Raw genomic sequence first — 27,860 nt, 5'->3', positions numbered from 1 at the left:
CCAGCAGGGTCTGTGCCCTCAGCCCTCCCTTTTCATCTTGGACTCCTTGTCTGTGGGGTCCTGCCCAGGCCTGGGAGGACAGAGCCTCCTCTCGTGGCCTGGGGTTGTGGGGAGAACCTTCCTTTCCCAGGGAGAGGGGGCCGTGGTGATCAAGTCTCGGTGTAGCCCGGAAGGCCCCAGACACCTCCAGTTGCCCTTGACTGGGCTCTGCTGGACAGACTCGGCCCAGCACGGCCTGTCCCAGTTGGGAGTCGGGGCTTCCGAGGCCTGGCCCAGAGAGGGACAGTCGGCCCACCATCTCCCATCGTGAAAGGTACAGCCTGCCTCTGGGTCCAAGCTTCCTGTGGTTGCCCATCAGGTAGAGACCCCGGAACCGAGGCCTCTGGACACCCTGATCCAGGGTGGGTCCACCGGCTGCTTTGGGGATATGCAGGTCAGACGCCCCTGACCTAGCCAGGTGCTAGGGCACCCCGGCCGTCACACACCACAACAGGCAGGGCCGCCAGCAGAGAGCACCAGAGGCCTCCAAGGGTGGGGCCCAAGTTCGCTCATGGCCAGGTGGCCGGAAGCCTGCGTGGTGCGGAGAGCTGCACACTGTGTGCTCAGGGACCCCTCCGCTCCTGCACGAACCCCGTCCCAGCTGGCCATCTGCCCGGCCCTGCAGGCCCACGCCCTCTTCTGGGGCAACTCCCTCAGCTTGGGCTAAGCTCTCTAAATCTAGCTTCCGTCTTGCTCCTGTGACTCACGCCCCCTCCCTCCCTGGAGGCTTGGCAGCCCTGCTCCCCACTACTCCCACTCGGGCCTTCTGGACGGACATCAGTGGGCAGGGCCCCCCTCTCAGCCCCCAGCTCCCAGGAGTGTCCTCTGGGCCCTCTCGCAAGGGTGTGGAGGGGAGGGTGTCCTGGGCCCCCCACTTGGGTCCAGGGGTGAGCAGCTCACTGGGAACATCCCCAGCCCCGCCTGGCCACAGCCTGCCTCTGCTCGGGAGCTCTTCCAAAGGCGCAATCCCGGGGGGCTCCAGGAGACAGACAGACAGACAGACACAGGGCTGCCGGGAGGCTTAAGTGCTTTAATGATATGGATTCTGAGCCGTGGTCACCTTTCCTCGCTGGGGTGCGACCCGCAGAGTCCAGGGCTCCAAGACCCACCCACCCCGCACACAGCACGCCAGGCAAGACTGGCCTGAAACTTGCTCAGAGAAAGTTCCCTTCCGGCTCTGCGGAGGGGGGAGCGGGCAGGGCTGGGGTGGGGCTGAGGGGTGCCCAAGGCCAGAACTCGGGTGAGTGGTGTTCAGTCCATCCTTGATCCTCCAGGTGGTGAAGGGAGAACGGCATGCCCCCCACCCCAGTGGGGCCGGAGTCCCCCAGCCCACCCAGTTCAGAGCCAAGGGCAGCTGTGTGGCTGGGGTCTGCTGCCCTGGTGGCCGGCAGCCGGCCAGCTGGAGGTATGGGGATGCAGAGGTTGCAGGGGGCCGTGGGGACGGCGGCAGGGCCTGAGTCACCTGCGCTGGGAGAAACCCTTGTGTGGACGGAGGCGGCCAGAGGAAAGTCCCCTGCCCCCTCCCAGGGTGCATGTGTGGGTTCTGTGGCCTCAGGGAGAGCTGTGGGGAAGGGTAGGGCCGGGCCTGGGGCCGGCACAGCTCTGGCCTCAGCGGGCGGGCGGACGAGGGGCCGGCACCACCTGGTGGCAAGTTTGGCTACGGTGGGCATCGGGGCAGGTGGGGAGTGTGGGCCGGGGCACCGCTGAGCTGGAGGACAGGCCCCACGTGCCACGAGGCGGGCGAGCCGGTCCCCAGCCGGCACGACTCTCCGTCCGAGTCCACGGTCCGAAATACGTACACGTACAAAAATAATACTCCAGCCGCGGAGGCGGGCCCCGCCGCGGGCCGTGCGCCCCGCCGCGGGCCTTAGCTGTCTTCCTCCGCCCGCCTCTGGTTCTTGGAATGGAACTTGCTCATGAGCTCCTCCAGCTCCGACCCACCTTGCTGCTTCTGCGGGAGCCGGGGGACCCGCAGGTCAGTGTCCCGCCAGCCCCCCTTCCCGGGGCGCGCGGGGAGCGAAGGGCGGGGCGGCTCACCTCCAGGACGGCCTTCTGTACGGTGAGCTGGCTGTACACGCGGGCGCCCTCCTCCCCGCACACCTTCCGCAGCTCGTCCTTGTTGAGCGAGAAGAGCTGGGGCCCTGTCAGGATGCCCAGGTTCTCCACGATCCTGGGGGCGGGGGGCAGGGGGCGGGGAGGGGGGCGTGAGGGCGGGGCCCTGGCCGTGGGCGTGGCGGCCGCCGCGCCCGCCCCCTGCCCGCCCCGTGCGCCCCTCGGCTCACCGGGCGCTGAAGGCCTTGGCTTCCAGCCAGGCGCGGACCTCGATGGGGCCGGACTCGTAGGTGAGCGGCAGGTGCACCGGCTGGCTGCGCTCCACGCGGAAGTGCCGCGTCGGCTGCGCCTTGATGTGGCTGATCTTCTTGATGAGCTCGTCGTTGACCTCGTCCATGTGATGCATCAGCTCTGCGGGGCGCCAGGCGGCTCAGGCCTGCCCCGCGCGTACCCGGGGCTCCCTCCCCACCGCCTCCCCCGCTGGCTCTGGGCCCCCCCACCCCCGCCCGTAGGGTCTGGCGGCCCCATCCCTCACCGCCTTTGTTCCCGGCAAAGCCTGGGGTCAGCTTGTGGGTTGGGCTGGCAGGACCCCAGTATTTCCCCCCCTGCAGGGTGAACAAGAGGGGCGGTGGGGGCGCCATTAGGTCAGCTTATCATCCCTCCCGGCACCCCTCCCCGCCCCTCCTCCCCCACCTCCCAGGACCTGCCCAGCCCCCCACCTTCCCAGACTCAGCCCGGAGCCGGGGAGCCCCCGCACCAGCCCCTATAGCCGCGGGGTCCAGGCTCCGGGCCGGTCTTTCTCTGCCCACCCCCCACCAACCCCCCCGCCACCCGGCCTGACCCCGCAGCAGGACAGAGCAGACCTCCGCCTCACCTGCTCCAGGAGGGCGTCCTCCGGCCGGGTCTCGGCGAGGATGTTGCCCGGCACATAGCCTGCCTGGCCGCTGCGATTTCGAAGCTTCCACCACTGGTGGTCGCCTTCCAGCACCTGTGGGCGCCGCACCCCCGCATCACCCCTGACCCACAGCGCCCGCTCCGCCCCGGCCCCGCCATAGGCACCAGTGCTGGGTGCTGGGACCGCCCGTGTGAGCCCCTGTTTACCGATGGGCCAGAGAGAGCTCCAGAGTCCCCCCGAGCCTGCCCCCCCCTCCCCATTCTACACACCCCCTCCAGGTGCCCCTGGCCCACCTGGCCTCCCACCCATCCATAGGGGCCACCCCCCTCCCCGTCCCTCCCAGCAGCCTCCTAAGCCTCTAGTGTGGTTGTGGATATAGACCACCCCCCCCCCCAGCTGCTCCACTTTCTGTCCCCCAGCGGGTGGCCTGGATTCAGGACACAAAACTCGGAAAGTGCCTTGAGGGGGCTCCCGGGGTGGGCATGAATGACAAGCCCCTGCTGGATTGGGGGATCCCCCACTTGGCACAGGGAGGGCCCACCCCACCCCACCCTTCAGCCCGAGCCCAGACCAGCCCAGGGGCCCTTGGGCTCCCTCTGAGATCCCCAAGACAGGGAGGCCCCTCAGCTGTGCTGGGGCAGGTGCCAGGCTGCTGACCCAGAGTGGAGCCCTGGGGTCAGGCAGATCCCACCTCTGGACCACCGCCCGCTCCCCGGCCCCCACTCACCTCCAGGACCTCGTCCTTGAGCACCGACAGCTCGTTCGCGTTGCGGGCTGTGAAGTCGTAGAGGACCTTGACGTACTTGGCCATGGCCGGTGTGGGTTCGTAGCCCCTGTGTGGAATGGGAGGGGCTGAGGCTCAGGGCTGGGCTGGGGTCTCTTCCTGGGCCTGGGGGAGGGCCAGGGGCAGCAGCTTCCCAGGTGAACGGCTGCGTCCTGTTCTGCGGCACAGCGGCTGCGGCTGTCAGCTGGGATGGAAACTGTGACAGCCCCGTTGCGTCTGGGGCCCCCTGCGTGGGGGGGCAGCGGAGGCGGATGGAATGCAAGGGTCTGTGGGCACAGCAAGGCCTGCCCTGCCCTAGCCCCTAGCCCTGGAGGCCTAGGGGTCTCCAGGTCCAGCCCCCCAGGGGATCTAGAGCCAGGCGTGTACCCGAGAAAGGACAGGCCGTCCCTGGAAAGTGGCTGACCATCGGGGGAGGGCCGGATGCTTTCAGAGCCATAGTCCCTCTGGCACTGCAGACACGATGCAGGGCCGCCCGTGGGCTGCAGGGTCCCAGGGTGTCCCAGCTCCTGCACGGAGCAGGCCTGAGCCTGCCACCCGTGCTGGGCCATCCCTCTGGTCAGTCTGGCCCCTGATCACGAGGGCACCCCTCATACAGGTGCAGGGCTCGGGACCCTGGGGAAGTGGGGGCTCTGGGGCTGGGGCAGCCTCTGGGGCCCTGGTGGGGGGCTGCGTCAGGATTGGCCAGGGTGGACTGGTCAGGGGCTGGAGGTAAAAGGATGAAAATGTTTCTTGAAGGTGGCCCTAGGCCAGGGACCAGGGCATCAGGCTGGCGGGGCACAGGGAGGGGCACACTTGTTCAGAACATGGATTCCAAGCCCCTCCCCTCCTGAGACTGAATCCTGGGGTCTGGTGGGTAATGAGCTCCCCAGGCAGGTCCTGGGCCAGGGCTGAGAACAGAAAGTAGGAGGGGAGGGGAGGAAGGATGGGGGCTCCCCCAGGCCCTGGGGCTGTAAGACATGGTCTGTGGAAATGTGTGCGGCCAGAGGGAGAGAGGCCGTTCCCACCCAGACCATCGGTCTCCTCCTCCAGCTCTGAGGCTGGGCCTAAATCAGCCCCACCAGGGCAACTGGGATCGTTGAGACCGTTTAAGTTCAGTGGTTTAGTACATTTCTAACCATGATTCTAAAGCATAAACGCGGAGAAACAAAAAGAGATGACGTATTAGGTACGTCATCTAAGCACTTTATGGGTGCTTTCGACATTTTCCCCTCAACTGTACACCACAAAGTTGAAAGGAAACCCGGCTCTCGCGTGGAAAGCGGTATTTTGACGGTCGTGAAAAATGCGTTTGCTGCCACCTGGTGGCAGTGTACCCATAGCAGAGCCTCCGTGATTTGAGGGGTGAGCGTCACACTCCCTCACTTTGAGCAGAGCTTACCTGTGAGCATGTGGGGAGCCGACTTGGGGGAGGACGTCTCCCTGGGGTGTGGGCTCAGATGCGAGGCCATGCTTTGGGGGGTTTCTGAAGGACGTGCGGCTCACTGGAGTTGGCTGTGGGGAAGCGGACACTGGGACTTGGTGTGAAGCAGGGGCTGGGCCAGGAGGGCGGGGTGGTGAGGGCAGTGGGCGGGGGTGGAGTGCAAGCGGGGCTGCGGGCGCTCTGACCTCATCAGCGGGGGCTGACGCCAGCCCCTCCACCTCCCAGGGGGCCTCCTGCAGCACGTCCAGTGGTGGCTCCCAGCCGCTCTGGAACTTGGGCACGTAGGGGGGCACCTGCGGCTCCCGAGGCCACTCGGAGCTGGGGTGGCAGGTCCTGGGGTCAGCTGGGCCACCCACCAGAGCTGGCCCCACCCAGGACCCCCAGCCCGCCCGCCGAGGGACCCATCCTGGTGTGCGCCCCATGCCACCACCCTACCGGGGTCGTGTCCAGGTCTCCCCCAGGGACTCCCACAGCGCCATCTCCTTGGGGACCAGGTGGCCGCGCAGGAAGCCCACAGTGTCTCGGGAGAGCAGGGGGCTGTAGACGGAGCGAGCAATGTCTGGGCCACCACAGGTGCTGACGATCTGGGGCACAGCGGGGCGTCAGAGGCCCCCCCCCACCCTGCGCCTGCCTGCAACACCACTGGCCTGCCCACTGCGCCCCCCACTCCGAGTGCAGACGCCGGCCCCAGCCCACTGCCCAAGGTGGGCACTTGCTTCCCCCCAAGTCAGGGGCAAGCCCCCCAGGCCCCCGCTCCCCCGCCCCAGCCCCTGCCTCCCCCCAGCCCCAGGCACCAGATCCAGAGGCCCGAAGAGGAAGTGCACCAGCTCGGCTGCGCTAGGATTCTGGATGTGCTTCTGCAGCTTGGCCTGTGGGCAGGGAGCAGGCCGACCTGTGGGGTGGCACCAGGGACAGGGCACCCCACCCACAACATCAGCTCGGAGGGATGGGGTGGGCCGCCGTACTCACAAGCAGGTTGATGGCCAGCTTGGTCTTCCGGAAACAGTCAACAAACTCGGCCTCGGAGGGGGGCCGTGCTCGCAGCGTGAGGACGCCCTCTGGACAGGGGGTTGGGGGGTGAGCCTGGCCGGCCCGTCGCTGCCCCGGCGGGTCTGGCCTCAGTCTAGTGTTCCCCACCCGCTGAGACTGGGCCTTGCTCCACTCAGTGGCCACTGGGCTCCCCACCTGCACTCCTGTGTCCACCCCGATGCCCCTCCCCTGTCCGGTGCCCCCCACCCCCTGCCCCGCACCTGCCGGCCCCTTCTTCCCCTTCTTCTTCCCCTTCTTGCGCTGGTTCAGCTGCTTGAAAGCCTCAGCAGCCTTCTGCAGCCGAGCCACGAACCACTCGATGTCGTCCAGGGCGCAGTTGAGGATTTGCTGGGGTCAGAGCAGGGGCAGGGGTCAGCCTCCGGAGCCCCACCCGCTGCAGGGACACCCCCACCCGCTGCCTCTTGGCCCCTGGCCTGGGGGAGGGGGTGGGTGCTGGCTGGGGGTTGGCCTCAGGAGCCCGGAGTGGGTGGGAGGTCCTGCCGGCCCGAGACCCACCGTCTCCTTCTCGATCTTCTGAGCCAGCACGGCCCTCGGTTCCTCGTCCTGCGCCTGCGACTCCCAAGTGCGAAAGCCTGTTCGGGAGCAGAGCTGCTGCTGACTGAGCCCCCCCACCCCAACCCTGCTGCCGCCCCCAGCCCATCCTCCTCGGCCCACCTGGGTCTCTGAGCGGCATGGGCAGGTCCACTCGGTTCTTGGTGGAGGGCGAGTCCCTGCCGTAGCGCTGGAAGGGGATGGGGGCTGGGCCCTGGGCCGGGGGCAGGACGGACTGCCGCTGCCGGATCTTCTCCTGGTGGCCCCTGAAGTGGGACGAAGGGCCGCTGAGCCTGGCCGCAGTCCCAGCCCCAGGCCCGGCCCCGCCCCTCGCCCCTCCTCCCCCGCCCCTCCCCCCGCCCCTTCTCCCTCCCCCTACTTGAGGGTCTGTGGCCGCATCTTCTTCCCCAGGCGGCAGTCGGCCAGCGCGCTCTCGATGTCCTCGTGCACCAGCTCCGCCTGGGGGGACGGGGCATCAGGCTGGCTCTCCGGAGGGATCTGGGCTCCCCGCCCCGCGCCTATCCCGCCCCCCACTGCCCGGCCCTCACCTCCACCTCGTCGCAGTGGAAGAAGTGGACGTCGGGCTTGCTCTGGTCTGAGTCCTGGCACACAAGCAGAAGCACCGATGGGTAGCGTAGCTGGTTCAGCACCGTCTGGCTGTGCCGCACGGTCGGCAGCGGGAAGTTCTCCAGCTCCTCCTGGGGGACAGGCGGCTGGGACCAGGCTCGCCATGGTGCACGGCGAGAGTCCCAGACACAGAGGAGGGCTCACGGCCATGGGCACAGGGAAGACCCGAGGAGCGGATGCCGGGGACACGGGCTGACTGTGGGCGTGGCCTGTGGCGTTCACGCCACAGATCTGGCACGGAAAAGGAACGTGGCCTGGACATGGACACGGACCCCACGGGGCAACGTGCACACAACGGGCCCCGCCTCGGTACAGCCGGTGGAGAAGCTCTGCGAGGTGGACGTGTCCCTGTGTGACGTGGCTCCCCTGTACTCTCGGCCCTCGGCCTGCTCCCTCTCCCACAGAGGCCCAGTGTGTCTGGGTCACTGCCTGTGCCTGCCTTGCAGGATGGGCGAACGCCCTCCCTCCTGCTGCCACCATACCTGGGATTCGATGTCCAGCAGCCGCAGCGACTGGTCGTTGACCTGCAGCAGCATCTCCTGTGTCCAGATCTTCTCCTTGGAGCTCAGCTGCACCAGCTTCCGGATGGCATCTTCCACGGACACAATGGCCTCACTCTTGTCCATGATGAACGTGGCCAAGTGCTGGGTGGGCAGGCAGGGGGTCACTCTGGGTGGAGCCCTCCTGGTGCCAAGAACCAGGGCCAAGGGGCTGTGCCCTGGGGCTCTGAGGGGCTAGGGCCAACCTTGGGGGTCTGAGGGGCTACAGCCAACCCTGGGGGATCCGAGGGGTCATAGTCAACCCTGGGGGTCTGAGGGGGTCACAACTAACCCTGGGGGTCTGAGGGGAACATCCCTGCCCTGGGGGTCTGAAGAGACAAAGCCCCACCTTGGGGGTCCTCTGCTCTCCTTGGGGGATGTCTGTGGGGGCCATGGACGTGCCCTGGCAACCCCCTTGGCAGCCCTACACACACAGCCCCCAGCCCACCCACATCTGCCACTGGGCTCCGGGACCAGGCTCCCTGCCCCTCCAGCAGCCCTGGTGCAGGCTCACGACAGGGCCTTGGCACATGCCACCTCTGCCCGAGCCCCGTCTCCCCCAGTCCGCTCTTCCTTCCAGACTGTACGTGGACACTACCTTCCTGCCTGCCTGGCCACGGGCTCACCGTCAACACGCCCCTGACCTGCCCTCATGTTTATCATCATCCGACTCTATGCTGGACACGACATGCTTCTTCGTTTGCTTTCTGTCTGCTGCCTCCCCGGCGCCTGTGACAGTGCTGGGCCCCCAGCAGGCCCCCAGTGAATGTGATGGGAATGAACGAGCAGCCCATGGGGACCCCTGGCCCGCCCCGCTCCTCTCTCTCCAAGGCTGGCTCAGGCCCCTCCTCCTTCCAGGATCCCCCATGTGTCCTCGCTGACCTTTGCTGAATTCAGTAGACAATGCTGGGGCAGCTGGGTGAATACTCACAGAAACTCCAGGCAGTTAAGGCTTAACCACAGAACATGGAAGCATGAAAGTGCTAGTAGGAAATACTAGGTAACTCCTGATAATCTCAGGAAGGCCTTCTTCACTGGGGGACTTTGCTAAGCAAGGAAGAAAATCCAGATGCTCAGAAGACAAGGCCGGGACTTCCCTGGTGGTCCAGTGGTTAAAACTCTGAGTTTCAACTGCAGGGGCGTGGGTTCGATCCCTGGTTAGGGAACTAGGATCCCGCATGCCACGCGGTGGGGCCATGAAAAAAAAAAAGGTAATAAAAAGACAAGAGCAATAAATTTGACTTAATAAAAAAAAAAATTTCGGCCTGAAAAAAAGTACCACATACAAAGTATATAAAAAACCCCCTACAGATATAATAATAGATATAATGGAGGTGATGTAGGCTAATTTTCTTGATACAGGAAAAGGCCAACATGCATTACAATGACAGTTCTTACTTTGTTAAAAGCTCTATTTTGTTTAATAATTAAGGATACCAACGATAAATGAAAAAAGAATGAAAGAATATGTAAATAAGTAAAAGATTAACAGCTCAATAGAAAAATTGACAAAAGGTATGAACACAGAGTCTGTAGGAAAATAAATATAAGTAACCTTTTAATATAGAAAATGATACACAGGGGAATTTCCTGGTGGTCCAGGGGTTAGGACTCTGCGCTTTCATTGCTGAGGGCCCGGGTTCAATCCCTGGTTGGGGAACTAAGATCCCACAGGCTGCACGGTGCGGCCAAAAAGTATATATATACACACACGTATATATGCAGACTCATTCAATACAAGAATTGCAAATTGAAGCTGGAGACTATGACTTTCGGAATGAGTTTTCGCTTATTCTGTTGCCCAGCACTATCAAGCCCTTGCGGGTTACACTGGCTGGTTAAGACGTGGAGAAGGAGGAACCCTTGCTCCGCACTCGCCCGGCTGCTCTGGGGAGGAGTTGATGACACTGGACCAGCCCACATGCTTCCCTCTTACAATCTCAAGGCAACCTGCACACGTGTAGAATGTGGCACGGGTACAAGGCTGCTCCCTGCACAACTCTTGGAGGCCAACCTACATGTCCATGGGCAGGTTAGAAAGAGACTGGGCAGGGGAATTGCCTGGTGGTCCAGTGGATAAGACTCTGCGCTCCCAATGCAGGGGACCCGGGTTCGATCCCTGTTTGGGGCACTAGATCCCACATGCACGCTGCAGCTAAGAGTTAGCATGCCGCAACCATGAGCCCGCATGCTGCAACTAAAAGATCCCGCATGCCGCAACGAAGATCCCACATGCTGCAGCTAAGACCTGGTGCAGCCAAAATAAATAAGTAAATAACTAAATATTAAAAAAAAAAAAAAAAGAGGGACTTCCCTGGTGGTCCAGTGGTTGAGAATCTGCCTTCCAATGCAGGGCACGTGGGTTCCATCCCTGGTCGGGGAACTAAGATCCCACATGCCGCAGGCAACTAAGCCCACGTGCTCTAGAGTCTGCACGCCACATCAAGAGAGAAGCCTGTGTGCAGCAACTAAGGTCCAACGCGGCCATAAACAAATAAACAAATAAATAAATATTTTTTAAAAGAAAAGAAAAGAAAGAGAGTGGGCAGAAACGTGCAGTGACTATCAGGCAGCTGGTCTGTCTGCATGAGGCGCGTTGTCAGCAAAACACTGCACAGCCAAACCATCCCACCCATGCTGCCCGTGCACTCCAAATGACTGAAAACATACGGAGCGTATTCTCTGCCCAGAATGGGATTCAATTAGAAATCCATAACAGAACGATAACTACAAATCCCTATTAATGGGAAATTAAGCAACACACTTCTAAATAAATCATGGGTCCATATTTGTAGAAGTTAAACAGCACACTTTTCAACAACAAATGAGTGAAAGAGGAAATCACAGGGGAAATAAGAAAATATCTAGAGACAAAAGAAAATAGAAACACAACATATCAAAACTTATGGGATGCAGCAAAAGCAACGCTAACGGGAAATTTATACCTATAAATGCTTACATGGTTAAATGCTTAAAAAGAAGAGAAATCTAAACAACCCATGGGTCAAAGAAGTTACAAGGAAATTTAGAAAATGTTCTGAGTCACAGCAACATGGGTGGACCTAGAGATGATCATACTAAGTGAAGGAAGTCAGGGGCTTCCCTGGTGGCGCAGTGGTTAAGGATCTGCTTGCCAATGCAGGGGACATGGGTTCGAGCCCTGGTCTGGGAAGATCTCACATGCCGCGGAGCAACTAAGCCCGTGCGCTGCAGCTACTGAGCCTGCGTGCCACAGCTGCCGAAGCCCATGAGCCTAGACCCTGCGTTCCACAACAAGAGGAGCCACCGCAATGAGAAGCCCGCGCACCGCAACGAAGAGTAGCCCCCACTCACCACAACTAGAGAAAGCCCGCGCGCAGCGACGAAGACCCAACGCAGCCAAAAATAAGTAAATAAATAAATAAATAAATTTATTTAAAAAAATAAATAAGTGAAGTAAGTCAGACAGAGAAAGACAAATATCATAGGTTATCACTCATATGTGGAATCTAATTTAAAAAAAATGATACAAATGAACTTACTTACACAATAGAAACAGACTCACAGATTTCGAAAAAAAACTTATGGTTACCAAAGGGGAAAGATGGGGAAGGGATAAAGTAGGAGGTTGGGATTAACGTACACACACTACTATATATAAAATAGATAACCAACAAGGACCCACTGTGTAGCATAGGGAATTATATTCAATATCTTGTAATAACCTATAATGGAAAAGAATTTGAAAAAGAAGGAATACATGTATATGTATAATTGAATCACTTTGCTGTACATCTGAAACTAACACAACATTATAAATCAACTATACTCCAATAAAATAAAATTTTAAAAAAGAAAATATTCTGAGCTGAACAATAATAAAAACAAGCACATCAAAACTTGTGTAAGAAAAAAAAAAAACTTGTGGAAGAAGGTAGCTACAGCAGTACTTAGAGGGGCTTTATAGCTTTAAATGAATGGCAGAGAAGAAGAAAGACTTGATATCAATGGTCTGGGCATTCCTCTTCAGAAGCTAGAAAATGACAATCAAATGAAGCCCAGAGTAAGTGAAAAGAAGGAAACTAAGAGCAGAAACCAATGAACTAGTAAAATACACAAACAACAGAGAAAAATCAACAGAGCCCAAGGTTGGTTCTGAAAAGACTGATGAAATTGATAAACACTTAGCAAGACTGACCAAGAAAAAAATAGAGAAAACACAAATGATCAATAACCAGAAGGAGCGAGGGGACATCACTACAGATCATACGGGCATAAAAGTGAGTTTATAATAAAAGAAAACTTCCCCCAAAAGAAGCCCTGTATTCAGGGCCTCACAGGTGGATCCTAACAAATACTTAAGAGGGAAATCACAGCAACCTTCCATAAACTCTCTCTGAAGAGACTAGAGGAGCAGGAACATTTCTCCACTCATTGTATAAGGCCAGCAGAACTCTGATACCCAAACCTGCCAAGGGCACTGCAGGAAAAGAAAATTGTAGACCAATGTTCTAATAAATATTAATGCAAAAAAATCCTTAATGGGCTTCCCTGGTGGCGCAGTGGTTGAGAGTCCGCCTGCCGATGCAGGGGACACGGGTTCGTGCCCCGGTCTGGGAAGATCCCACATGCCGTGGAGCAGCTGGGCCCGTGAGCCATGGCCGCTGAGCCTGCACGTCCGGAGCCTGTGCTCCCCAACAGGAGAGGCCACAGCAGTGAGAGGCCCGCGTAGCGTAAAAAAAAAAAAAAAAAAACCTTAACAAAACAGTAGCAAATTAGTCTTGTCAAGTCAATACATGAAAAGGATAATAAACCATTAGTAAATGAAGTTTATCCTAGAAATGCAAGGTTGGTTCCACATTTTAAAAAATCAGCATGATTCATTACATTAACTAAGTAAATACATTTCAATTGAGAAAGCATTTGATAAAATTCAACAACTTTCATGATAAAAGTTCTCAGCAAACAAAGAATGGAAAGGAACTTCCCCATTCTAGTAAAGGGTATCTACAAAAACATACAGCTTATAAAACGGGGAATTCTGAATACTCTCTTCTAAGATTGGACACAGGCAAGGATGTCCACTATCATTACTTTTATTGAGCACTGTCCTGGTAGTTCTAGCCAGGGCAATAAAGCAAGGAAAACAAAGTGGCTAAAATTAAGAAATTAAGTACTGTATTTTCAGACAAAATGATTGCGTACATAAAAAAATCCAATGAATCTATAAGCAATTCCTGAAACAAGTAAATGAATTCAGCAAGGTCTCAGGATACTCAATCACTACACAAAAATTCAATCATATAAAACAAATGCTGAGACATCCCTGGCGGCGCAGATGGTTAAGAATCCACTTGCCGATGCAGGGGACACGAGTTCAAGCCCTGGTCCGGGAAGATCCCACATGCCACGGAGCAACTAAACCCTTGCCCCACAACTACTGAGCCAGTGCGCCACAACTATTGAAGCCCACACGCCTAGAGCCCGTGCTCCGCAACAAGAGAAGCCACCGCGATGAAAAGCCTGCGTACCTCAACGAAGACCCAACGCAGCCATATAAATAAATAAATAAACAAACCCACAAGGCTTCGGTGCCCCCCCTCCCATGGCCACCACCTCTCACCCTCCCTCTTGGCCTCAGCTTCATCATCCGGGAGGGGTCAGCAAACCTGCCCACATCCCCAGCCTTGCTGGCTGCTGGGCAGGCAGGAGAGGTGGCCCCAGCCTGGGGTCCTTCCACAGGCTAGCCTGGACCAAAGTCTAGGAGAAGGGCTGGGAGGCCCCGCTGGCACAGGTGGCTCCTCACCAAGGAGGGCAAAGTCCTTCCCACAGAGAGGTGGCAGAGCGGCCCTTGGACGCTGAGCCTGCAGCAGTCATGAGCTGACCACACAAGATGGCCCCTGCCTGCCCAGGTTGGCAGCGAGGGCTGATCGGCAACACAGCCCAATGCAAGAGCCCTAGGGACTCCCATGTCTCATTGCACCCACTGTACAGAGGAGAAGACTGAGGCTCAGAAAGCAGTGACTCACCTGGCTTCTGTGGGCATGGAGGGTTCTAAGGGGAGGGACGTTCTTACCTTCCTGGTCCAGGCCCCCCACCTTCCTGATCCAGGCCCCCCACCTTCCTGGTCCAGGGTTCCCCGCTTCCTGGTCCAGGGCTCCCCGCTTCCTGGTCCAGGGCTCCTCACCTTCCTGGTCCAGGGCTCCTGCTTCCTGGTCCAGGCCCCCCACCTTCCTGGTCCAGGCCCCTCACCTTCCTGGTCCAGGGCCCCCCGCTTCCTGGTCCAGGGTTCCCCGCTTCCTGGTCTAGGGCTCCCCACCTTCCTGGTCCAGGGCTCCTCACCTTCCTGGTCCAGGGCTCCCCACTTCCCGGTCCAGGGCTCCTCACCTTCCTGGTCCAGGGCTCCCCACTTCCTGGTCCAGGCCCCTCACCTTCCTGGTCCAGGGCTCCCCGCTTCCTGGTCCAGGGCTCCCTGCTTCCTGGTCCAGGGTTCCCCGCTTCCTGGTCCAGGGCTCCCACCTTCCTGGTCCAGGGCTCCCCACCTTCCTGGTCCAGGCCCCTCACCTTCCTGGTCCAGGCCCCTCACCTTCCTGGTCCAGGGCTCCCCGCTTCCTGGTCCAGGGTTCCCCGCTTCCTGGTCTAGGGCTCCCCACCTTCCTGGTGCAGGGCTCCCCACTTCCTGGTCCAGGGCTCCTCACCTTCCTGGTCCAGGCCCCCCACCTTCCTGGTCCAGGGCTCCCCGCTTCCTGGTCCAGGCCCCCCACCTTCCTGGTCCAGGCTCCTCACCTTCCTGGTCTAGGGCTCCCCGCTTCCTGGTCCAGGCCTCCCACCTTCCTGGTCCAGGGCTCCCCACTTCCTGGTCTAGAGCTCCTCACCTTCCTGGTCCAGGGCTCCCCACTTTCCTGGTCCAGGGCTCCCCACCTTCCTGGTCCAGGCCCCTCACCTTCCTGGTCCAGAGTTCCCCGCTTCCTGGTCCAGGGTTCCCCGCTTCCTGGTCTAGGGCTCCCCACCTTCCTGGTCCAGGGCTCCCCGCTTCCTGGTCCAGGGCTCACCTTCCTGGTGCAGGGCTCCCCGCTTCCTGGTCTAGAGCTCCTCATCTTCCTGGTCCAGGGCTCCCCACCTTCCTGGTCCAGGGCTCCCCACCTTCCTGGCCCAGGCCCCTCACCTTCCTGGTCCAGGGCTCCCCGCTTCCTGGTCCAGGGTTCCCCGCTTCCTGGTCTAGGGCTCCCCACCTTCCTGGTCCAGGGCTCCCCGCTTCCTGGTCCAGGGCTCCTCACCTTCCTGGTCCAGGGCTCCCCGCTTCCCGGTCCAGGGCTCCTCACCTTCCTGGTCCAGGGCTCCCCGCTTCCTGGTCCAGGGTTCCCCGCTTCCTGGTCTAGGGCTCCCCACCTTCCTGGTCCAGGGCTCCCCGCTTCCTGGTCCAGGGCTCCTCACCTTCCTGGTCCAGGGCTCCCCGCTTCCCGGTCCAGGGCTCCTCACCTTCCTGGTCCAGGGCTCCCCACTTCCTGGTCCAGGGCTCCCCACCTTCCTGGTCCAGGCCCCTCACCTTCCTGGTCCAGGGCTCCCCGCTTCCTGGTCCAGGGCTCCCTGCTTCCTGGTCCAGGGTTCCCCGCTTCCTGGTCCAGGGCTCCCACCTTCCTGGTCCAGGGCTCCCCACTTTCTTGGTCTAGGGCTCCCCACCTTCCTGGTCCAGGCTCCTCACCTTCCTGGTCCAGGGCTCCCCACTTTCCTGGTCCAGGGCTCCCCACCTTCCTGGTCCAGGGCTCCCTGCTTCCTGGTCCAGGGCTCCTCACCTTCCTGGTCCAGGTTCCCCACCTTCCTGGTCCAGGCCCCCCACCTTCCTGATCCTGGGTCCCCCTCCCTCCTCCCAGTTCAGCCATTCCCAGCCCTGCTGTCCTGCAGGTTTGGACGATGACCAGGAACCAGGAACTTGGCCGGCTGCCACGAGCAGGAAGGTCATTTTAAAAACGTATTTCCTGAGTTCTAAGGGTGAATTAAAAGTGACCTAGGAGCGAAGGCCTCGGAGCTGGCGGCTCCTCTAGAGTGCAGCTACCCATCTCGACTGTCCAGGCTGAGTGGGATTAGCCGTCGAGGACGTCCCTGCAGGAGCTCAGAAACTCCTCCCTCCTAGTCTGGCTCCCTGTTGTGAGGCCAGGATGACAGTTTCCCTCCCGCTGGGGTTTCCAGGGGCACCCAGAGCTGTCCTTGCCTTCCTGTGTTGCCCCTGGCATCCCTCTCCCTGATGTAGCCCCAGGGTTCCTGTGCCCCTCAGACCGGGAGCTCCCCAGGACTGGAGGGAGGCTCTGGGGGTGAGCCCAGTACAGGCTGCCTGCTGTGGGACCGCTTCTCCCCCGGCCTCAGTTTCCCCACAGGCCCGGGGATCCCAGAGCACAGAGGACAGGAGTGCCCCGTGGGGTGAGGGGCTCACCTGGACGTGGTACTGGGAGGTCTCGTGCATGATGACATTGGAGTTGGAGTACTTCTTCCTCTGCTCTGAATAAGGAGACACGGTCACTCACCCCTGACGGCGGGACCCCAGATGGGGCCGCAGGGAGGGCAGAGTGCAGGGGAGGAGGGCTGCTCTGTGGGCCCTTTGTGGCCTCCAGGAAGGACACAGGGCACAGAATGGAGGGATGGCCCCTCCTGGCAGAACATGGAGCTCCCTCGGGCCCCAGGAGGGACCCCCAGCTCAGAGTGGTGACGGCACAACTGTGTCTGGGGTCTGTCCTGGAGCGGATGCAGGAGGCTCAGCCTCCTTTCCTGGAGGCCCCCTGCCCACCTTCCTGGGGAGGGGTCTGGTCCAGGGCTTCCCCCAACTCCAAGAGCTCCCAGCTCCCATCTCCCTGCCTCTCCCTGTCCCTCCCTGGGGGTCCTTGCTTTCCAGAGGTGGCACTGCATGGCTGGGGGAGGGTCAGAGCTGGGGGAGGTGGGGGCCAGCCAGGCCCCGCCCTCCCAGAGCAGACACCTGGCAGTCAGTCCAGCAGGAGCCCCCGCCCCTGGAGGATCGGGTGGCGGAGAAGAGCACAGAGAATCAATATTGATGCTCCCTGAATTATTAGTGAGGCCTCTCCCCTTACTGGCTCACTGTGGGGAGGGCTATTCAGTGGCCAGAGTTTGGGGGAGGGACCTGAGCACCTGCTGGTTGACTAGGGTCCAGGGGCCTTCTCTGGGTGCCCAGGGCTGACCTGCGTCTCCCCGGGTGGGGGCCTGGCACAGCCCTGGAGAAGGGAGTGGGCGAGACCCTCCCAGCCGAGCTGGCCCCCGAGGCCTCTTGTCCTCAAACCTCACTCACCAAACAGGTCCTTGGCACTCATCTTGGCCACACCGTCAGACCGGCCCAGGCTGCCACTGCAGGGGAGGGGCTGGTGAGGGTGGGGCCCATGCCGCACCCCTCCCTGGGGACTACGGGTGGGTAGCGGGTGGTGGGGGCCTAGTGGGTGGGGGTGGGGGCTCACTTGGCAGCACCCGGGCAACAGCTCACGGACCCTGATTGGCTCATGGCGTCCTCGACGGTGGCTGGCGGTGAGAGGGCAGACCTCAGAGTGGCCTGAGTCCAGGGCTTAGTGCCTGGCCCACACCTGAGTGCACAGGGGAGCCAAGCTGACACCTTATCGTGACCTGGCCGGGGCCTTGCTACCCCAGCACAGGGCCTGGGTCCCCTCCCCATCCCTCCCTGGATCCAGGGCCTGGAGCCCCGATGGCCTGGCCAGATTCCCCAGGGTGCCTGGGCAGGCAGTCCTCAGGAAGCAGAGCCCTGCCTTCCGGACACACCAGGACCACCCCTGCTCCACAACCCAGCTGGTGTTCACTGCAGCCCCATCCCTCCCTGGACCCTCGGTCCTCTACAGGGACCCCCAGGACGTGCCAGCAGAGGGGTCCCACCCCCAGAGGCTGTCTGGAGTGGGGCTGCGAGGAAGATGTCCTGGGGGCTCTGAAGGGGGGTCGGGGGAAGAGGCACCTTCCAAGCAGAGGGAACAGCATGTTTAAAGGCCCTGAGGCAGGGGGGAGCCAGACAAGGGAGAAAGGCAGCAAAAGATGAGGCTGGAGCCCCGGGCGAAGGGTAGGGGGCCCGGGGACCCAGAGCCCAGAGTGAAGCGCAGACGGAGCCCACCCTCTGAGGGGTGAGCAGAGCCTGGTGCCCCTGGGCCAGGCTGACATGTCCTGTGGGATTCTGTGCTCTGTGGGGACCTCTGGGTCCACACTGTGCCGCATCAGATGTCACCAGTGATGCCATCCATCTGCGGCTTCAGTGTTTAGGGGGCTGCAGGGTTGGGTCGCAAGCCAGGGGTGCTGGTACCCAGGGCAGGTAGTACCTGGTGCCTGGTAGCTTGACCAGGTACTACCTACAGGGAAGGCTCCCAGGAGGCGTGAGGGACCCGGGGGCTTCAGGCTACCCCCTCCCACATGCCACCGAGGGTCCCGGCTTGGCCAGATTCCTCTGTCCATCTGTCCGTGGAGAATGTCCGGAATGCTCATGACCTCAGTAGGTGAGCCCGAGTGTTTGCTTAATGGGATTCCTGGCGGGCTGAGCCGAGGGTGCTGGGCACGTGTGTCCAGATACACACACGCACCTGGGCGAAACCGCGGCCTGTGAGCACACAGACACCTAGGTCGTGACATTCGGCCTCCCCTAGGGGGCGGGGTGGGGGGCCTCAGGGCCAGCCAGGGAGGTGGGTCCAGGCATCTGGGTTGGGGAGCAGCTGGGGAAGAGGCCACTTACAGGCCGGCTCCAGCGGGGAGTAAGGGGCTTCTTCAGCTGACTGGGGTGGGGATGACACTAGCCCTGAGGGCCCCAGGGCCCAGGCTGCACTTTGGTTTCACTGTGGTCATTTTCCGGGTGCAAAGGAAGGTCGAGTATGGTGCCTGGTCAGGCAGGGGAGGACGAGGAGGCCCAGTAGGGCAGGGAGGGCAGAGGGACCAGCTCCAAGTTCAAATTCCAGCTCGCAGCTGACCGACCTTGGGGAGCAGTCAGCTTAAGGCCCAGGGAGCCAGGTGGGGCCCGGGATGGGGGAGACCCTGGGGCTCTGGCTGTGCCCAGGTCTGGGCCCTGCGGGTTGGGGGAGGGAAACGCCTGGGACGCTGTAGGTGGGGAGCAGGGCGCCGAGCTTGCACTTGGGAGGCAGAGGCAGGCGGAGAGCTGGGCGGCGCTGGACCCCTGACTGCACTGGGCAGGGCCAGGAGAGGCCCCGCCACAGGCCGTGGGGGAGGTGCGGGAGCAGAGGCGGCGCCAGCTGGGCTGGGCCTCCCAGCGCAGCTGGGGCTGACCACATCTGGGTGGGGCACAGGGGGTCGGTGGCGCACTTCAGAAGCACCAGGAACCCTGCTCACCCGCCTCCCCTGCCACCGGGACACCTGAGGCACATGGTCTGCCCCAGGCCAGCCCAGCCCAGGTTGGAGGCACACAGGCCCCGGCAGCTCGGCCCCCAGCCTCCTCCCTGAAACTCCCACACCCCAACCTTAACCGAGAGCCTGACCCCGGCCCGATGCTTCCCTGGCCCTGCGTTTCAGCCTGCCTCTGACCCACAGGAAGCCGGCTAGCACGCCAGAGGAGCCCCCAGCCTGCCCCGGCAACAGTGGTGCAGATCCTTTGAGGGGCAGGGGCTGACCTCCTCAACACCGCTTCACTGGAGGAGGGGGTTCCTGCCACCGAGCCCCAGGGCTGGGAGGCGGCCGGCTGACTCAGAAGCCACTGGCTTACAAACATCCCCAGCGCACGGCGCCGCCCCAGGACCGGACGGGGCGGGCCAGGCCGCAGGAACCCGGCTGCGGCCACCAGCCCACGGAAAGCCCGCGGGCCCGGCGCGGCCCCTCGCGCCCGATGCCCCATGCGCCCCGGCCCGGCCTGCAGACCCAGGCCAGGGCCCCGCGTCGCGCTGCCACCTGGGGAAACTGAGGCCCGGGCAGCCCGCCCTCCGTGCGCTCGGCTCCCCTGTGGCTCCAGGGCCGAAGCGGGTGCGGGCGCTAGGCGGGGCACTCACCTGCTCCTCTCGCGGCCCCGCGCCTGGTCGCCCACTGGTCCCTTAGTCCGCGCGTCTGTCCGCCCGTCTGTCGGAGCCTGGTTCCAGAGGAGAGAGGGACGCGCGGAGGAGCCGGGGCGGGGCGCGGGGAGGAACCTGAGCGGCAGGTTAGAGTCACCGTGCGCGGGCGGGCACTGGGCAGGGGCGGGGGTGGGACGTGGATGCCCCGCCCACCCCGCCCCCGCTCCAGACCCCGCCCCCACCGCGGCTCCCCGCGGACGGTCCCCACAGCCACCCGGGTCCCTCTGCGCAAACCCCACCCCTAAAGCGGGGGCGCTGGTGGACGGGTGGGCGGGCCCTGGAGCCCATCCCTCGCTGGGGTGCTCTGGGCGACAGCGCGCCCCGACGCTGCTCTGAGATCTACCCGGGGCAAGCCCAGCTGCCTGCACCCCAGAGGAGTGGCGTGGAGTCCTGGGGAGGTCAGACCTGCCCCTGCCAGGTGCCCCCAGCCTCAGGTGCCCCAGGACCCGGGGCCGAGTCCCATCCTCTTCCACTGGGGCCCCTCTGGTCTGGAGGGAGCGCTAGGGCCAGGCTTTAGTCTGAGTGAGTCTCAAAGGTAGGACCATGGGCCAGAGGTCCTGCAGTCCAGCTCCCTGAGCTTGCCAGGTCGGGGGCAGGGATACCTCCTCCACGATCTAGGAACTCCTTAAGTCTCTTTCCTTGTGTCGCCCAGCCCAGCGTGGGCACCCCCTGAGGAGCGGGGTTATCCCACGGCCGGGGAGGGGGGCGTCGGGACGCCTGTGGCCTATGCTATCCTTGAGTGCCAGGGCAGCGTTGGTGTGAGAGCGCTCCGGGCAGTGACCCCCGCTTTAGGCCAGGCCCCAAGCTCTGCCCGCCGTTCTGTCTTTCCTCCTGCTGAACTGATCCCCAGGATGGCCGTGCCCACCAAGCTGGGTAAGGAGGGCAGGCCAGGTGGTGGTGGGCACCCCCAGGCACCCCAAGGCTCCCGCTGTTGTCCTGGGGTGGGGGGAGCAGGAAAGGTGTGCCAGGACGTGGTCCTAGAAGGCCGCGCAGCTGGTGTTTGCCAGGAGCCCCAGCTAAGGAGACACAGTGTCCTGGAAGGCCAGCGGCATTGTCCCTCCCCATATCGCCAGGGCCTTCCTGCCTGTCTGGGGTGTTACTGGTGAGCTCGCACAGGGGTACAGGGAGTGGCCTTCGTCCTCCAGCCCCGCCCTGCCGCAGAGCCCTGGCAAGGCCTGGCTTCCTGGTTCCGTCTCCCCTCTGCTGACGACGTCCCCACAGGGGACGGCACGCCAGCCCTTCCAGGAGTCTGAGCCTGAAAGGGCAAAATGTGGGAGACACGCAGGGAGGGGAGCAGCTGAGGTGGGAGTTCTCTGCTTCTGAAATCAACGTGATTGGGAGCACTGATGCCCTCAAGAATGCAGCTGGGGGCCTCGAGTCCCAGGCTGCTCGGCGGCCACCTTGGGTGTGGTATGCCCCGTGGCCAAAGCAATGGGGATGCCAAGGGCCTGGTCCAGACTCTCGGGCAGGCTGTGAACCGGGAGGACAACAGGTATCTTGCTGCCTGGGTCTGCAAGGGAGGGGCTGAGGTTCCCAAAGACAGCAGGTGTGGCCATCGCGGCCTCCCCGAGCCCATGTGGGCGGGAGAGGGTGGAGCCCTGATGAGCGCACAGGAGGGTAAGCAGGGGGACGCCCCCACTGGCCTTCGGGGCTAGAGGCGCACGCTGGTCCTGAGCTAAAGAAGTTGGCGGAGCAGAGAGCTCTCTGCTCCCACTGGCCCCCTAAGGGTAAGACTGACGAGGCTGACACCACCAGTCCCCCTCACTGAGGCCAGCCCCGGGGAGGCCCAGGCTGGGGGAGCGCAGCTCCAGGGCTGCTGTGTGGGGCCTGCAGTGGGCACGCGGCCTGTGCCCTGAGGGATGAAGGGAGAACCCTGGAGGAGACAGGTGGCTGCAGCCAGGAGCAGTTCAGAGAGGTAGAGAAGCTTCTTTATTTAAAAATACCGTGAAGAGAGACTATCCAGATGCTCAAACACAACGTTACTCGAGACTTAGAAAATGTGAAATTGAGACCAAGGGGAGTCACTAGGAAACATCGGCGCAGACCCCTTCCAGGAGCACTTGCAGACAGCACCCCGACGGGGGCCTCTCCAGCTCTCCTCCCCCCCTCTGCGCTGGGGCTTCCAGGTCACCTTCGCCTTTCTCCAGAGCCCCCAAGGGAAAGGAAACCCCCCAGCCCCGAGTTGCCTGGCCCTCGGCAGGTGCCTCCTGTGCGCGGCAGAGCGCACCACCTGCCCGAGGCTTGGCCCGCAGAGCAGGACCCCTGGTCCCTGTGCCACCCCGAAGCTGCAGGGAGAGCAGAGACGGCCGATCCCGGCCTGAGAGGGAGATGCCACGGACACCGCGAGGGCACTGGCCCGGCTGCCTGCCTTCCAAAGGCCTCGTTCCCCTCTGCACCCCGGATGTCGGTGGCTGCTGAAGCCAGACCCCCACCAGCCCGAGATGTCCCCGCGATTCCCCGCAGACCGGCGGGGACAGCCCCACCCCTGCTTCCGCCACACCCAGCCCCTGCCCAGCACCTTGTTCTGCCCTGGTTCCCGACCCCACCTCCGCCTCACAGACCCTCCACACCATCTGACCCTCTAACAAACACTGAGGCAGGTCAGCACGAAGATGTCCTTCCCGCTCAGCAACTGTCAGTGGGGGAGGTGACGGCTGGGGCACAGTCTGGCTCTGAGGAAGGTCTCCTGCCCAGGGCTGTCCCGCGGGCCGGGCACCGCCCACCTAGCCCTCGAAGCCGGCGATGGCCACCGCCTGCAGGACGGCCTCCAGGCCGTGGAGCGCCAGGAGCACGGCGCTGAGGGCCGAGTCTGCCCACAGCACCAGGGTCTGCCAGAGCAGGAAGTAGACGGACAGCAGGGCACCGCCCACCGTGAGGACCAGGCTGGCGGCCAGCGGTACCTCGGCTTCCATCAGGTTGCCCTTGGTGCCTGGAAAGCAGAACAGACGTGCTGGGTGAGCGCCGGGCTTTGGGACGCACGGGCCCGGGAGCGCTGACCCCCTCAAGAGTGGCCGTGAGACCCGTGCCAGCTTTGACCACCATGTGATGCTTGAGGACTTGAGTGAAGGCTCCCACTGTGACCACTGCAGGAGACTCTTCAAAGTGTCGGAAAGCAAACGCAAAAAGGGGCATGTCTTCCTTAGTGAGGAAGAAAGCCAACCGAGGCTGTGATGTTCTACTCTTGGTCTTTGGGTCAGTTGTGTGGGTGGGAGAGGGAATTTGGTTTTCTAAAGACAATTCCAACTGTATTCTGACACCTTTTCCTAATTCCACATTGACTGAGAAGATTTTGTTTAAAATTTCCAAAAATAGTTCACTTTGGGCTAAGGTCGTCGTGGAAAATTTCACGCACATTTACAAAAAACAAAGCAACTGCACGTTTTACAAACAAATGGGTCAGCATGGAAGACGCTGATCTCCAGCTGTCCCGGCCACGGGTGCCCAGGGTGCCCCTGGAGCGTGAGGGACTTGCGGATGCCCAGCGACTCTAGTGCCGTTTGCCACCCTCCCATGGGCACGGGCTTGTCTGTGTCGGGGGTCTGCGTGTGCAGGGGCCCGGGGTGTGCCGGCTGTTCTATCGGCCATTCCAGAGGCAAGAGCGTTTCTCAGACGCGCCAGCGGAACACACAGCGGGATCCCGTTTAGAAGAGATGTGCTCACGTCTGTGTGCCTGTGGCTGGGAAAGGGGAGACGCGGGCCCTGATGGCGAGCTGCGGAGGGAGCGGGGGAGCTCTCTCGGGGCTCCTATACTGTCTCAGCTTCAGGACGTGAGGGGAGTCGGCCGAGCAAGATTCTGGCTGGGGGCGTCCAGGAGCCGCACTGGGGAGGCGACGGAGCCTTCACCCTCCAGGCCCTGCTGCCCTGGTGGGGTCCTGACAGAACTTTCCGGATCCTTCTCCTCCTGACCACTGAGGCCAACGGAAGGGGAGGAAGGGGGTGGGGGTGAGTGTTTTAGGGCCCCGGGGTTGATGACTGAGCTGGGTTCTAACCTCGGTGCTGTTTGTTACCCAGCAGCTTGTGCACAACATGCTTCCAAACAGGAAGCATCCCCACCAAGGACATGGCCAATATTCTTCGTCTTGTGGACAAAGCTTCTGGACAAATTAATACTTAATGACACTGTAAGGCGAGGCCTGCAAAACCACGCGTAAGCAGTTTAAATCAAAAGTGTCTCTAAGAACCACGTTACAAAATGATCCACATGTAAAGGTTCGCACATAAACCTAGCAACAATCTCAAGTACTATGTGGTTTTCAGTCAACTCACCGAAGTATAACCGAATTGCTTCCAGAATCCCCATCAGAAAGAGCAGAGTCAGGTCGAGGACCAGGTAACTGTGAGGGTAAGTGAAAACCTGGCCTGGAGAAAAACAGGCAACAAAGCTGAGCCCCTGTTGCAGGACGCAGGGTACCCACACCTTTGAGCTGCCTTTTCGCACGAGACTTACTTTTATACACGGCCAGCAGGAGCGTAGCTAGGAAATAAAGGGCATAGTACATTCCACTCAGATAGAGCAGCATCTGAAGAGGGAGCGATGAGAGCTGGCCAGCGGTTAAGGACTCTCAGGCCCAGCAAATGACCCTGCCCGAGGGCACCCACCTGGGGAGAGTGGACAGAAGGGGCTGCTCCGCCACCTGTCCAGAGGCCCTGCAAACACGTGGGTCCAGCCCAGGCATCTGCCGGTGGCCACGAAGACGTGGCCGACAGCCCCCTGCCTGGCTTCCTTTGACACCCCTCCTGGTGCCACCACACCTGGCAGGGCTCCTGTGGGCTCCGGGGTGGGGCTGGGGCTCCCCCCCAGGGGACATACTAGCCTAGAGCAAGAGGACCGGGCACATCCTTGGTGACTGCAGGCAGGACGGCCTCGGCACCCCGGGCTTCCTCAGGTGGCATCACCCTGACCTAGGTCCCAGTTATAACATTGAGAGCAAAAAGTGACCTTTTTCACTTTCTTCGAAGAAAATGTCTTTCTCTTTTTTGGGGGGCAGTTTAATATCCACTAGCAACTTTCCTGAGCTCTGAACACTTCGTATTTGTTTACGCTAAAACAAGTCTGTAAGTTTTCCAAGTGAGGGGTTTTCGCGCTCCTGCCCCCCTGGGCCCGGAGGGAGTCAGGCAGCCACCCCTCGGCGAGGGGCTGGGCAGGAGGCACCAGCGGAGGAGGTTGTATCAACTCTCTCCACCTGTTAGTGGACGCCCTTCCCACTCAGTGGAATGACTACTCAGAACTTATAGGGAAGGTGGGGCTGGGGGCTGGGGGCTTAAAGCAGCAAAAGGCAGGGGCCAAGAGCCGACTTCAGGCGCCTGGGAGGCCTGAGTCTTGGGCTGACGGAGGGCCACAGGGATGTGGCAGCGGGAGAGCCGACTTCAGGGGCCTGGGAGGCCTGAGTCGTGGGCTGACGGAGGGCCACAGGGATGCAGCAGCGGGATACCACCGTGGAGGAAGCTGTCCCTGGAAGAGAAGGTACAGTCAGAGAGGTCCCAAGTCCTACCAGGATGCTCCAGCGGCCTGTTCTCCTGTTGCCGCGGATTTATGGCCCGCAGCTAGGTTCCTTTCCAGCACCTCTGCACCCACTGTCCCTCCAGGGAGGATCTGACCATCTGCTTTTCTGAACCTGAGGCTGGGAGTCAGGGCGTACGCACAGGCGAAGCCCAGGTCCACACCTGAGGCCAGATGCCAGGAGAGGAACCAGACACACAGCTTTTCTCAGCTCGTATCTGCCACACGTACATAGATGAAAACGTTTTTTGATTCAGGTTACAAGTCTCTGTCATTGATAACAGATGTTTGCTTTCCTCTGGAATTCTATTCATGGCCCCAAATATCCGTCCCCGAATAAGAATCTCCTAAGCCAGCCATCTAGTCCCTTTCCAACCCTCTCCCGCCACACAGCAGTTACACATTCTGCCCGCGTCTTCAGATGACAGCGTACGGTGACGCGCCAGTAACGACTCCGAATTTGCCAGCAGCGAGTAGGACGCTGCTCTCTCCTACTCCATTTCCTCCTTAGTCCCCAGGGGGCGAGAGAAACTCCCAGCCTGGGTGAGCCTTCGCTTCCTTGGCAGATTCGAGGTCCTCTGGGAGTCTCACTTAGGTGGGGGTCTTACCTGGGTCAGCACAGGACACGGGTGACGGAGAGGCAGCACGTGCTGAGCACGGGGAGCCTCAGAGGGTGCCGAGCACAGATCATTAATACACCTTCATCGCGATATGGGAAGGGTGCTCTCTAAACCCGATCCCTTCTTTTCCCAGGCCCAAGCTAAACTAGGCTGCCTCGATACCTGTCATTATTTGAGTGGATTTCACGTTGATCGGGATTTTGCTCCCTTCTGACCCTTCTCTTGACAGTTCGCTTCAGAACGTCAGATCTACTTGCCAGCTGCCCATTGTTATGCTTGAGATGATGGGGCTCAGGGAAAAAATGCTGTTGAAAAACCTTCAGCGCCACGGGATTTAAATAATTGACATGAAGGGTAGCTACAATTAGATATGCTGCGCTAACGATTTCAGACCTACAGAAAGAGGCTCATTCTGACTAAAGATAACCGTGGCTTTTAGAACTTCGCATTTTTTGTCAGTGATTCACTGTAATAACAATGTGGCCGTCAGAAGTTAAATGTGAAAGCAAAGAGAAAGAATTTTTCCTTGGGTGATATACGAGGGGTGTGAAGCGGACAGCTCTGGTGTAAACGTAATTTTCCACCAAATGAAAACGCGCGAACCTCAGTACCCGTGGCCTTGCACAAAGGTCTGGCGCTTGGGAACCCCGGTGCCGGGAAACTGTCTGAAGCTCAGACCACAGAGTCTGCTTCTTTGTCAGCTGCCCAGCTCACCGCTCCCGTCTAGTCCCAGCCTCTCCTCGCACGAGTAATTTCAGAGCCTGACAGCTGAGATGTGGAAATTGGCCTTTTCCATCCGGCCGAGTGAGCGCCCGGGGCCGCCCGCGTACCTCGCTCTGGTTCCACGAGCTGTGCGGTGCGGGCTCTTACAGACCCAGCGGTCAGGACTTCGAAGGGGCTGCCGACCGGCCGGCCCCCCGCCGCCCCGCGCAGGGCGCCACCGAGACAGGACGAGCCCGTGAGCCGGCAATCCCGGCGAGAATCCAAACCTTCGCTCCAGAAGCCGGTCCCACTGGGCCCGCAGGCGGGGCCCACTCCAAACCGGGGTGTCCCCTTCCTGCCGGCCCCGGACGAGCCCGTCCCGCTCGCTGCCGGCCCACTGGGTCGGGGGGCGCCGACCGTCCCCTCGGGGGGGCCGTGACCTCACCGCCGTGGCTCCACTGCCCCGCGCGTTCACGGGAAGCGGCGGCGCGGACCCGGGACGGGTTCTCCGGGCCAGGATCTCACCTTGTGGACACATGAAGTCCACCGGTTAACGACCCCGGCGAGCTGCACCCGCAGCTCGCCCTTCCCCGCAACAGGAGGAACCGAACCAACCGAATCCATCTCCCGGGGCGACCTCCGAGAACCCCCTAGGCCTCCGCGACACCGCACCCAGCCCCTCACCTCGCCGCGAGGCCGCCATCTTGCCGCGGCCCGCCCCGCGGCCCGCCCCGCGGCCCGCCCCGCGGCCCGCCCCGCGGCCCGCCCCGCGGCCCGCCCCGCGATCCCGGCATCCTCTCGGAGCCGGACGCAAACGGCGTCCCTTCGGCCATTTTCGCTTCTGCTCCCGAACGGGCTCGACGGCGTCGCGTTTCGGGACTTGATCCCGAACTGTGGCCGAGGCCCGATTAGCCCGTCCGACAGCGCTCGGGCACTTTCGGACAGGAGGAGGCGGAGAGCCGAGGCTCGCTCGTGAGGATCCCGGCTCGGGACCGTTCGGCTCCGCTCGGCTCCTTCTCGGGCGGGCTCGGCTCCCGCGGGCGGCGGGTGCAGGCGGAGCCTGCAGCGCAAGGTTCTCTAGGCC

General features: G+C 61.5%; 2 protein-coding genes across 7 annotated transcripts; both read right to left on the bottom strand.

The window, feature by feature from the left end:
• Nucleotides 1–1,056: 1,056 nt before the first annotated feature.
• EPS8L2 (EPS8 signaling adaptor L2) lies at nt 1,057–20,425 on the bottom strand. 4 transcript variants are annotated; one of them, XR_013829465.1, is made up of 22 exons: nt 19,895–20,425; nt 17,372–17,494; nt 17,209–17,264; nt 16,345–16,409; nt 7,881–8,042; nt 7,320–7,469; nt 7,151–7,230; nt 6,895–7,037; nt 6,736–6,812; nt 6,441–6,567; nt 6,160–6,248; nt 5,985–6,059; nt 5,626–5,774; nt 5,376–5,508; nt 5,149–5,261; nt 3,714–3,819; nt 2,966–3,079; nt 2,627–2,696; nt 2,322–2,502; nt 2,077–2,209; nt 1,839–1,990; nt 1,057–1,501 (listed from the first exon to the last, which is right to left on the bottom strand). XR_013829465.1 is itself a non-coding variant. In XM_079929493.1 (21 exons), exons 2-21 carry the CDS (start codon nt 17,413–17,415, stop codon nt 1,907–1,909), a joined length of 2,151 nt encoding a protein of 716 aa, XP_079785619.1. In that variant the 5' UTR covers nt 17,416–17,494; nt 19,895–20,425; the 3' UTR covers nt 1,057–1,906. The 4 variants fall into 4 exon arrangements, 3 of the variants coding, with proteins under 3 accessions (XP_079785619.1, XP_079785621.1, XP_079785620.1); XM_079929493.1 differs by having other exon boundaries at nt 1,057–1,990; XM_079929495.1 differs by having other exon boundaries at nt 1,057–1,990; nt 17,402–17,494.
• A 1,039-nt stretch (nt 20,426–21,464) lies between these two features.
• Nucleotides 21,465–27,491, bottom strand: TMEM80 (transmembrane protein 80). Of its 3 annotated transcripts, XM_079928618.1 has the most exons (5): nt 27,461–27,480; nt 25,387–25,406; nt 24,402–24,495; nt 24,221–24,313; nt 21,465–22,883 (listed from the first exon to the last, which is right to left on the bottom strand). In XM_079928618.1, exons 1-5 carry the CDS (start codon nt 27,477–27,479, stop codon nt 22,678–22,680), a joined length of 432 nt encoding a protein of 143 aa, XP_079784744.1. In that variant the 5' UTR covers nt 27,480; the 3' UTR covers nt 21,465–22,677. The 3 variants fall into 3 exon arrangements, with proteins under 3 accessions (XP_079784744.1, XP_079784745.1, XP_079784746.1); XM_079928619.1 differs by having other exon boundaries at nt 24,402–25,406; nt 27,302–27,491; XM_079928620.1 differs by lacking the exons at nt 25,387–25,406; nt 27,461–27,480 and adding an exon at nt 27,302–27,322 and having other exon boundaries at nt 24,402–24,553.
• Nucleotides 27,492–27,860: the final 369 nt, after the last annotated feature.

This window comes from Stenella coeruleoalba (genome assembly GCF_951394435.1).
Source record: "Stenella coeruleoalba genome assembly, chromosome: 8".
In the NCBI taxonomy this organism is placed as follows: Eukaryota; Metazoa; Chordata; class Mammalia; order Artiodactyla; family Delphinidae; genus Stenella; species Stenella coeruleoalba.
Note: the sequence above shows the minus strand (reverse complement) of the source record. Positions and strands in the feature narration are given on the sequence as shown.

Coding starts and splice junctions, on each gene's coding strand:
- EPS8L2 (XM_079929493.1), bottom strand. CDS start 17,415: ATGAGCCAATCAGGGTCCGTGAGCTGTTGCCCGGGTGCTGCCAA. Junction 6,568..6,735: donor AGAAGATCGAGAAGGAGACG/GTGGGTCTCGGG, acceptor CTCTGACCCCAG/CAAATCCTCAACTGCGCCCT. Junction 1,991..2,076: donor TACAGAAGGCCGTCCTGGAG/GTGAGCCGCCCC, acceptor CGGCTCCCGCAG/AAGCAGCAAGGTGGGTCGGA.
- TMEM80 (XM_079928618.1), bottom strand. Junction 24,314..24,401: donor CCTGCTGGCCGTGTATAAAA/GTAAGTCTCGTG, acceptor GTTTTTCTCCAG/GCCAGGTTTTCACTTACCCT. Junction 22,884..24,220: donor AGCAATTCGGTTATACTTCG/GTGAGTTGACTG, acceptor TCTGCTTTCCAG/GCACCAAGGGCAACCTGATG.